This window comes from Thamnophis elegans, chromosome Z, assembly GCF_009769535.1.
Source record: "Thamnophis elegans isolate rThaEle1 chromosome Z, rThaEle1.pri, whole genome shotgun sequence".
Taxonomy (NCBI): Eukaryota; Metazoa; Chordata; class Lepidosauria; order Squamata; family Colubridae; genus Thamnophis; species Thamnophis elegans.
Genome location: NC_045558.1, coordinates 108423881 through 108435154, shown reverse-complemented (window position 1 = coordinate 108435154; position 11274 = coordinate 108423881). Strand labels below are relative to the sequence as shown.

General features: G+C 39.6%; 1 protein-coding gene across 1 annotated transcript; it reads right to left on the bottom strand.

Moving 5' to 3' along the window:
- Positions 1–338: 338 nt before the first annotated feature.
- Positions 339–9271, bottom strand: CHMP2A (charged multivesicular body protein 2A). Its single transcript, XM_032235613.1, has 6 exons — positions 9174–9271; positions 6263–6456; positions 5990–6169; positions 3865–3995; positions 3312–3373; positions 339–1526 (listed from the first exon to the last, which is right to left on the bottom strand). The coding sequence occupies exons 2-6, from the start codon at positions 6428–6430 to the stop codon at positions 1405–1407; spliced, it is 663 nt and encodes a 220-aa protein (XP_032091504.1). The 5' UTR covers positions 6431–6456; positions 9174–9271; the 3' UTR covers positions 339–1404.
- Between the last annotated feature and the right edge of the window lie 2003 nt (positions 9272–11274).

Sequence of the window (11274 nt, the reverse complement as noted above, 5' to 3'; positions counted from 1 at the left end):
TGAACAAAAATGGAAGAAATTTCAGAAATTGCTCCTCCTCGTTGCGTTCTAGAATGAAGCTAGATCGTCTATACACCCCAGGACACATGTCATATGTTCGGTAGGCCTCACAAAATTCCCTTCATCTTCTGGTCTTCCCCAATTCCATCTGAAAGATTCCCTGGCACAGCTGTGTACACCCTCTTTTGGATTCTAGTAAGGCAAATACATTCATGCTAGATCAGCCAAATAGCTTCTCATCCAGCAACCTGGTTCCACAGGAGACACTCAATTTCCTGTGCCATGCCATTGACTGGATTCAAGAGAAATCTTCCTCTCTTTCAGCCCTTTTCTGCCTTTGATGTCACCACACAGCTATCAGGATTGCTGGATTTAACATCCAAATTTAGAGAAGACAAATAAATTCCCTTGCATTGAAAGTTAAAGCTATCACTTCATCCTGCTGAAAGGAATTCCATAGCTTAATTTTGCACTGTATAAGTAGGTATTGCCTCAGTGCTCTCTATTCAAAATTAAACTGTATGAGTCTTCCTTTTGCTTTAACCCGCCTATTTTATCTACAACTCACTAACTGGGTCCATAGTTTCAAACATAGGTAGAGCATAAGAGGACACTTACAATGCTCTTCATATACTCCCAGACTCAAAGGGAAATGTTTAGAACCAAGGAAATCTGCCTACATTTCTCACATAAAACATGCCCTGCTCCAAAAGTTCCCAGATGCACAACAAAGAGAGACAAATGTCTTAGGACTAGAGTTGTCAGGGGACAGTTTCAGTTTGTTCCATTTCAGGGGCAAGAGCAGATGCCAGAGGAACTCTTAGTATAAACTACAACCTTTATTACAAGAGACAAAGAATCAAACGTGGAGGCCAGCCTGCCTATGTATTTGCCTGCCTCTAGGGACAGGGTTTTATATAAAGCTTTACTGGGAAAAAGAATAATAAAGTCCTTGGCCACTTCTTAGTGGCAGAGATATCAGTCACAGTACAGCTTGTTGTTCTCCCTTTTCGCCCCCCCCCCCCGCACCTTGCCATTATCACCAAAAGAACATGGGGTATTAAATAGGGAATGGCACCCACTCCTGCCCTCCCCCCCCCCTTCCTTTAGATCCCAGGCTATTCGGCCTCATGGAAATGGAAGCATTTTATGGTAGTGTGAAAAAAATATTTTACCTTATACTTTTGCCAAGTGATGCTGAAAGTCCTTTCAAATTAAAGGGGAATATAAAAGCACCACATGGTTTGGTTTAACCCTTCTTTCCCCCAATTATGCCACCCACGGTCAACCCCACAAGCTTACAAAGCTAGGACTCCCTGACACAGCAGAGTTGCAATCCTAACACCAGTAGTGTCTGGAGGGCACCCATGCTAGGGGAGGGCAAGGGAGCTGGGCACTGCTCTTCTAGTCTCGCCGTAGGTTCTTTAACCGCTCCTCCAAATCGGCATCTGCGTCAGCGAGGGCTGCGGAGGCTTCAGCTTTCTTTCCTCCTGCCACACTCAAAGAACCACCCGTGGAAGGCAAATCTGCAAGGAAGAGAATGAAGTCCGCAACAACCCAATATCACTGTTACCCATCAATCTCCCTCCCAGTTCTCTCTGCCCAAGACTGTGGCATCAGGATTATTGTAGATATGGGGTTCATGCATCATACTTATCACGGTTAGGTTAATTGTGGGCAAAGTTTCACGTATCATATCATTAACCACAGCATTAATCACACTTACGGATGACCTCTGGCAAAAGCAGGATGAAGATGGTACATCTTTGCGCCCCATATCTCTCAGCAACCTTTGATATTGATTATTGGTTTTGGGGCTAAGGGTTGAGAGCAGAGGCATGGTGTGCTGACTGTCCTTCCAGACGGCAGTTCCAGATAGAATTGATGGGTGGGAAAAGTCTACCTTAACACTCTCCCTATTCTTTTTTTAACTAAACAAAGTGCTGGATGAAGTAATTCAGCAGCAATGGGTAAGGTGTCATCAGTATGCTAATGATACCCAGCTTTACATCTCCATTCCTGGACAACCAAGAGATCCTGGGAGGGGTCCTGCCTCAGTGTCAAGAGAGTATTGAGGATCCAGATGGGGAAGAACAGGCTTCAGCTTAACCCAAGTAAGACTGAGTCACTTTGGATTTTAAGGCTTCCTGGATACAATGTTTTTTCCAGCTTTGGGTTTGGATGAGATTGCAGTACCTCAAACAGAAATAGTGAGAAATCAGGGTGTCCTCTTGGATCCACATCTCCAATTCAAGGAGCAGGTAGAAGCCATGGCCAAGAAGACATTTGTAAAATTTTGTTTAATGCTGTGTATGCACTTTCCTGAACCAAGAGGTTCTCTCACAGTCACAGGTCTTGCTCTCCTCCCAAATAGATTAAAATAAAGTTTGAAAACCTTCGAGCAGAACTGCTTCTTGCTGTTCTGAACAGATTGGGGGGAGGGAGGGGCAATGCACTTTACTAATGACTTTTGAACATATTAGAGATACCCTAAAACCTGCTCTGTCTGGACAAGCTGTTTAATCCAAGGAAATATGGTGGAAAATCCAGAGGCTATAAGACAGGACTGGACTGTGCATACATAGACCAAGGCAGAACCCCGTAGCACCATCATTTGAATTGGAGGAAGGAAGGGAATACGGTCAAATTTTAAAATAAATCCCCCTCTATGTACTTTCAGTGTCTTCTCTCAACATAAATAGCAATCTATTTTATTCTGGTTTTTTTTAATAAAGCAGCCAAGATCACATTTTCTACAATTAATTTTACAATTAAGAAATGACATTCATTCCAAAGGGGACCACTGCATTTCTCAAGAGTTTCCATTTGACTTCAGTTAAAATTGCATTACTTAGGGCAAATTCCCGAAGTTGTAGTATCAGGATAATTAGGGAGTTACAGTACATAAAGTTTAAGAGTCCCAGTCTAACTGGAAACATTACCACTATATGTTTTTAATGTTTGTTGAAACGCCTGTTTTTAAATTATGTGTTGGAACACTATGAACTAATGTTTTTTCTGTTATTTTTGTTTGTCTGTATAGAGCGACCATATCTCATCTTGTTTTAGGTGTATTGGATTTTTATGATAATATATTTTTAGCTACCTAGAGTCAACTGGATATAAATAATGATAATTTTATCCATCTGGGATTTACAAGAATCACGTGAACTGCCTCTTTCTTATTTATTCATTCATTCATTCATTCATTCATTCATTCATTTTCTAAGGCTGCTGAATCACAAAGTGGATCAAGTGCCTCTTCCCTTGCTGTACTTCTTTCCTAATGTTCATTTCATGCAAATACTTACTTGACAGCTCATCGGTCAATGTCAGACCTAGCTCATCCAACACCTGGGAGACAACAGCATCACTGTGAATGGAAAAAAAATGCACTTGTTTGCATGGCTAATCCACCACTTCCCTTAACTGAATCTCAATTCTTATCTCAACTTCAGGCTGAATTAAAAGGCTTGGCTTTACTGTGCACAGATTTCTGGATTTCAGGGAGGGATTTGAAGGTCAAAAAGCTACTGTGTTTCCCTGAAAATAAGATGGGGTCTTATTTTCTTTTGACCCCCAAAATAAGCACTTGGCCTTATTTGCAGGGAGGTCTTATTATTTTTGGGGCGGCAAGTGTAGTCACCTCATAGCTGCTGCTGCTGTGTTGCAATATTTTGGGGGAGGGCTTATTTTGGAGTGGAGGGCTTATTTCAGCACATGTGCTCAAAAGCCGGATTAGGCTTATTATCTGGGGAGGCGTTATTTTGGGGGAAACAGGGTATCACTTGCTACCACTTAGATGCCAAACTGTCACTTCAATATGCAACCCTTATGAACTTTCCTGTCCCCAATGCTAATTACCTTTCCTCCTCATCCTCTTCATCTCCCATCGCATCATCAATAGCATCATTCATCATCTCTTCCTTCATTTCCATGATCTCTGACTGCTTTTCAAACTCCATCATGATCTTCTGAATTTGAGGCAACTTGAGCTAAATGAAGCAAGAAGTAACACTGTTACAAAATCTTAGAAAAGGAAATAAACCATCACTTGCTTTTTACCTTTCAAAAAGGAATGGAAGGGAATATTTTATTTATTTAGTATATTTATATCATTGCCAATGTCACAAAAAGTGATTGTAGGATGCTTACAAACAAAAAAGTTAAAACAATATTGCAATTTTAAAAAACCAGACATAAGTAACAAAAATAAAACATAAAAACATAAAAGCCCTTTGTGGAATTAACAGTGATGGGGCTAATCTCACCACATGGGAAATGATGTTACAGAGGGAAAAATCTGAAGCAGAAAATGTATTTCTCCTGAATCCCATCAGATAGAACTCTTTAGCTGGTGAGATGCAGAGCATACCTCTTCTGCTGGACTTGATGGGATGGATAGAAAAGACATTTCCTAAAATAACCTGATCATGTGCCAATGTAGGCATTTAAAGGTCAAAAATGGCACCCTAAATTGCACCCAGATGATTATATTCTGTTCCATAAGCCATTTTAAGACACCCACATAACAGTCCACACAGAGCTGCTATCTGCACCAAATAAAGCTTCCAGATGCTCTTCAAGGTCACCTGCAGGTAGACCACATTATAGAAAAATATTCTGGAGATGATCAGGGGATGATGAGCAACAGTAAGTAGAGTAACATCACTTAGAGTAGCAGATTACTGTTACTAAAAATAGAATGTTCTTTTTTTTAAAGTATTAATTGACCAAGTGATAGTGACAGATTGCACCCAATCTAGAGAATCCTGTTGGAAAAACACTTCAGCTGCTGAACTGAAAAAAAGTATCTGCAAACTGTTATGATACCTTAAGTGGCACATTCTCTGCATTAGGTAATTTAAAAAATGCTTCTGTGCCACATTTTTTGCCTAGCCACTGATAAGATATCACCATTGTCTAGTTCCTCACATTTAGCAGTTCCAATTTCATTCCCTTTCTGATAAACAAACAGATTTTGCAAGTAGTCCTCATTTAGCAACCATAACTGGTTGCCAACAACTCAGTGGTTAAGTGATCAATAATAAAACTACCACTATATTTATGATCTCATATTCATTTTCTTTTTTTTTTGATGTTCAAATGTTTTATTTCATTTTTCATTTTCATTTCATACATTCACATATATACTGTGCATGATTGAGGCCATATAACATTGAGCAATAAACACAACCCTCCTTGTATTCCCCAAAATACAAAACCAATATAGCACTTCAACCCTCCATACACCCTTTCTTTCTCCCCCCTCCAACTTTCCTTTCTCCCCTCCAACATTCCCCTCTCCTACTTCCCCTCCCCCTCTAACGCTCCTTTCTCCCACTCCCTTCCATCTCACCCTCCTTCCATTCCTCTCTCGCTCCCTCTCTGCCCCTCCCTCTTCTTTCCCTCTGCTCCTCACTTCGGTGTATATCTACTATTCATCGATATATTCAGCTTCTTATTTTATACTAAAATTTTAAAAAAAGGCAACAGTATACAAGTGCATTCATGTTGTTTTAAAAACTGGCACAAACTATATTTCCCCCCTCCCCCCCTCCCCCCTATGACCCCACCTCCCTTCCCCCCTTCCGACTTCCCAGAGCCCGTACCCGGTATATTCATTTTCCTTTGCTTTATATACCTGCAAAAGTCATAAATGAGAGGACTGCAAAATTACTTCTTCATTGGTCTTAACTGCAAATGATCACTAAAACGAAGCAGTCGCTAAACAAGCACCACATGTAATATATATTCAACATCCCACACATACTATTAAAAGAAATAGTTTTTAGAAAGCTGTTTTTTGTGAAGTCAAATTATTTGGCTTCCTAGTTCCAGATGCTTAATCTAACTGGCATTGGCTGTTCAGAAGTTTAGGCAAATCAATTTGAAAGTGTGACCTTCTGAATGCAACCAGATGCTTGGTCAGTGAGTAAGATATGGACTCAAAAGGAGCAGTTCAAAAATACTTCTACAGCTCACCCACCTGTCTGTTCATGGTAGCCATGGCTTTGGTGACACCTTTCATTGCCTGAGCCATGGAGTTGTTTGATTTGAGTGTCTGTATCTTAAGGGACACAGCCTGGATATTAGCCCTCATCAGGACGAATTTCTTGACATAGCGCCTTGTTCGCACCAGATCTTTAGCCATGATTTTCACAGCATCCTAAGATGAGGAGAACCAGGTTAGAAAGCAGATACATAGATTTTCTTCTGGTGGTATTCGAAAACCATATTTGTCCTTTCTTTCCAAACTTACCATCTGCCCTTGCTTGGCCATTTTCTTGATGTCAGCAATGATCTTTTTCTCCTGGGTCTCCAGTTTCTGCCGCTCACGGTCTAATTCTCGCATGGCACGATTCAGAGCCCGTTGATTTTGCCGTAGCATCTCCTCTGGGGTCTTCCGGCGCCCAAACAACAGATCCATCCTGACAGAAAATGAGTCAGCCTACACTGTTGGGAAAAATAACAATGCAGAAATATAAAACACATAGGAGCAAAGTATCCTTGTATAAAAACTACAAGGTTTGGCCAATACATCAAGAAACTCTAATTTATTAAAATATATAGTCAAAGACCAAAGAAATCCCCAATCAGATCACTAAAATTACATTCAAAGTTTCATGATAAGTACATTACATTTCAGAGTGAGAACAACCTAGACCTAGAGAATGAAGACAGAAAACATTCACTGTTCTGGAGACAAACCATTTTCTCTGTATGTGTTATGTGTTACTTCTATTATTTGGCAGCAAGCTTAAGCCAGAGGTTTTTTACTACAGTTTTTATATCAACTTTTCTTATTTTCCTAACTATGTATCAAAAAGTCTACAGAAGAACAAAAAACCCTCTGTTTACTCTTTAAAACTTTGTGTTATATTGTATTGTATTACATTGTATTTTATACTGTATGAATTATATTAAATTGTATTTTATTACAATTTACACCAGTTGTTCTCAATCTTTTCTTCACCTTTACATACCTTTTGTGCTCATGGACCATGGTCATGGACCCCTAAGACAACTCAAGATTTAAATCATAACATTTCGTCAACCCCCTGATGATATTTGCACCCTCCTCCTGAGGGTCTACAGTCCACAGGTTGAGAATCACTGCTCTACATTATGCACTCTTCAATATCTGTTTACTATTCATAACTCATTATCCTCTATAGAGCCTCTGTATCTTTCTCCTCTGTAGTTTGCTGCTTGGTGAACAAGCAAACTGAGCAAATAAAAATGATCCAAATTAAGAGAAATCATTTATATTGTAAGAAAGTAGGAAGAAGAATGAAATGACAAGTCCAGCTTAAGTTCCTGGCTAATTCAACCAGACTTACCCAGTTATATTTTGAAATGGACTGTTATTTAGAGAAAAACCTACACTTTTGAAGGAAGATCCCTCTATGGCAATGGGTCACTAATCCATATTGGTGCCAATTCCAAAACCTAATCTCAATATGTAACTTACTGTTACTTCTGTCAGAGAGATCAAAAATAGGGCAGAGCTTGTTTAGTTACAAACAAAAAATGAAAATGCAATCCCACCCTTCAAAGGTATGGATATGTTAGATAGGAATTCTTGGCGGTAAAGTCCACTCATCTATATTCAGGTTGGGCAAGGACTAAACTTCCTATAATCTATCATATTTCTATATAAGTAATGGTCTATGTATATTGGACTCATAAGAGTTATAACCCTCATGAGGGAGATGGGGACCTCATGGCTGAAATACAACACCCAGCATCAGTCATCATTAGGTGAGCTAGAAAAGACAGGTGAGAGTTGTTAAGCAACTTTCAGCTACCTACATCTTTGGCATACAGAATATTCACCCAAATAAGTTACTGTACAAGCCATACTAATAATAATTACTAAAGATTGTGACTTGCTAACCAGTCTGGAAAGCCTCACATCTTTCAGTTGTCTTCAGAAACTGTTTTAATTTTAAAAAAAGCTAATACCATCATTTACACATCAATAGGATAAGCATCAGCTAATCCACCCTCGACAAAGCAAATAATTATAAAGAGAATCAAACCAAATCAATTTCACCTTGGGCCAAAACAAATTTAAACATAAGTCACAATGAACCTGCTTGGCTAAGAAGCTTTTGAGTACAAATATTAAGCCATGTTACTTTACTTTTAACAGGCTGCGGGTTTATTTTTCAGAGACAATAGGGGCTGAGTGGCATATAAATGTAATAAATTATAACAAACTATCAGAATAGTAAAAAGCATCCTTCCTTACCCAACGGTTAGCATATGCATTCAATACATCATTCCAATCAAATAAAGGGTAAATGTAAAGGTTCCCCTCGCACATATGTAGAGTCGTTCCTGACTCTAGGGGGTGGTGCTCACCACCATTTCAAAGCTGAAGAGCCAGCACTGTCCAAAGACATCTCTCTAGTCATGTGGCCGGAAATGCCGAAGGCACAAGGAATGCTATTACCTTCCCACCAAATATGGCTCCTATTTTCTATTTGCATTTTTACATGCTTTCGAACTTCTAGGTTGGCAGAAGCTAGAACAAGCAACGGGAGCTCATTCCATTATGCGGCACTAAGGATTCGAACCACCAAACTGACAAGCTCAGTTATTAACCACTGAATCACCATGTCCTTCCAATCAAATCCCAGTCATTAAAAACGTCTAATACAACAAACAAATGGGAACCTTTACAATACAGGTCTCCTACCCGAGCAAAGGGTTGGATTAGACAACTTCCAAGATCCCTTCCAACTGTTACTGCTAATCTGTTAACTTCCCATAACCACCCAATACTCCGGATGTGTTCTCCCACCCACCCTTCTTCATCACTTCATGGTGATGGTAGGAGGAGATAGTCCGTCACAGCTGAAGGACAGACTAGATGAGCTCACTTTATAGCACGGCAAAAATAGGACAAGCAATATAAAGCAAAGAGACAAAGTCGCCCAGGTGGCGCAGGTCTATGCCTAAATCATAGGGCGGCGATGGTGGGCGGCAGGGAGCACTAGCAAGGGGAAAGCGCAAACACAGTTTTAAATATATATAATTTTAACGACAAAGGGGAATACGGTGGAAAAGAGGAGGAAAGGCAGAAAAGGATTGTCCCCCCCCCCAAAAAAAATAAAAGCTTCCGAGACCTTACTCCGAAATTCACCCCCATCCCAACAATTTACCGAGCAGCCGCCTAACACTGTCGCTTCAACTCGATATTTCCTCTACGCTCTTCTTCCGCCTCAGCCCACTGACGTCACGGGAGTGGCATTTTAGCGTCATGGTCACGCGGCTTAGAAAAACCCGGAGGCCTCCCTGATTTGCGCAGAGAATAGGAGGCGGGGGCGCTACCGGAAATTACATATAGAGACAGAAGGAAGGGAAAGAAACGATAGATTAAAGTCTTGTCTGCCCTTGTTGGTACTTCCTGGAAATTTTAGGTGCCAACTATATTAGAGATCTTTCAAAAGTACAGAGGGGACTCTAGCCCCACTCCCGCCCCATGGTTTCCATAGTTCCTATTCCAAACTGTCCACTAGAGGCGAAAGTGAGCCGTGTTAAAAAAAACAACACCGAAAGATGGAGAGGAAACGCTACTTTTAATCATCATCATTCTTGGTCAGTAGAGTCTCCTCTCCGATGGATGATGAGCAATCAAGGACAGCATTTATGCTAGAAAAGAAAAGTTGGGTATTAGCCAATTTGGATATCTTCTAGGAAGAAGGCAGCAACATACAATTTCTGAAATCCTGCCAAGAAAACTGTAAGGACTTCTCCAGGCAGCTGCCGGGAGTCAAGACCGACTTGAAAGCACTTCCAAAAATAATAAAAAATTGGTGCTACCATCAATGAACCGCTTTCTGAAGGAGGGTATAGAAGCGTTGGTATTTGTCCCATTGGTATTCACATCGACCATACGTTCAGTAAAAGCTTATGTAAACTGTGACTTAAAGAATGTAGTATGTGGTACAAATCCAACTGGATCCAGACTTTTCAGAGGAATGGGATTTGGAAATGTACGAATTGTAGTACATGGGGATGTAGGAATTTAAATGAAACTGTCACTCAGCTTTAATAGCAGCAATAAAAATAAAATCGCAAATCAGCAAGCTTATTTTGAATTTTTAAAAACTGAATAGCTTTTTCTGACAGGCTAATATGCAATTTTGTTGATATCTTAGTATGGCTTATGACATCAAAACACTGGGCCATAAAATAGTAGTTCAGTATTATAACTTTTCTTTCAAAATTAGCCCCCCCCCCCCAACTGCCAGCTTGAGAAATAGATTGGGTGAAATGATTGGTTTAAAATTGTTTCTATGGTTGAAGGAAAGCCAAACTCTTACATGTTGAAGACTTGATTTTTTTAAAAAATGGCACCAAAAATATTTTGAAAGTTTGAAGATGGCAATTCATTCTTCTTCTTTGCATCTTCATGTTACTGGTATTAGTCTTCAACTTTTGTAGTTTGGAGATTTAACATCTCCAAATTCAGCAGATAAGGAGAGGCAGCCTAGAATAAAAACAAATGTTAACACTTTTCCAAACTACATTGCCAGTGCCTAGCCATAGACTGGACTAGATTACTACAGTTTGCAAATGAACCTACCACTTCTTCTGTATGGAAATTTTTCTATGCGCTCTGCTGCACATCTTTTTTGCTCCAATTGCTTACAAAGTTGTTCCTGTCTGTCACTTTTGCATATTTATATGACATGTTGATTTTTCTGACACAAATATTTTTGCCACAATATATTTATTAAGACTTCAATACATAAAATTGGCTAAGTCTGCAGAGCTTGGCCAAGTTTTGATGTTTTGTTCCACAAATCACAGTGAGGTAAAATGATATGAAACCATCATTTTAACCAGCTAGAAATTTCATTTCATATGATAGTTAACTATATAAAAATGTATTAGATGATAACACATAGCTGGCTCTGAGTTCAAAAAAAGGTAAGCAAAAGGTAAGCAGGCTTGAATGTACTTTGTACTTGAAAACAAATTCTGAATTTTTTAAAAGGGTATTCCACCTCCATGATGCTGTCAATATTACATGGATTTGTCCATGACATCACTTCTTTGGGCTGAAATTTGTTAACTATGCAAAAAGGACAAGAATATTGCTTTTCGGTCATTCCCTCACTTGGCCAGAAAACAAAGTGATCAGTGGAACATTTATCATTTACTGTACATTGCAGGTCTGCTCATAGCCAAAAAGCACGCCATATTCTTTATTTTGGAGGAATAAAGAAGGAAAGTAACTATCTCCACTTTGTATTC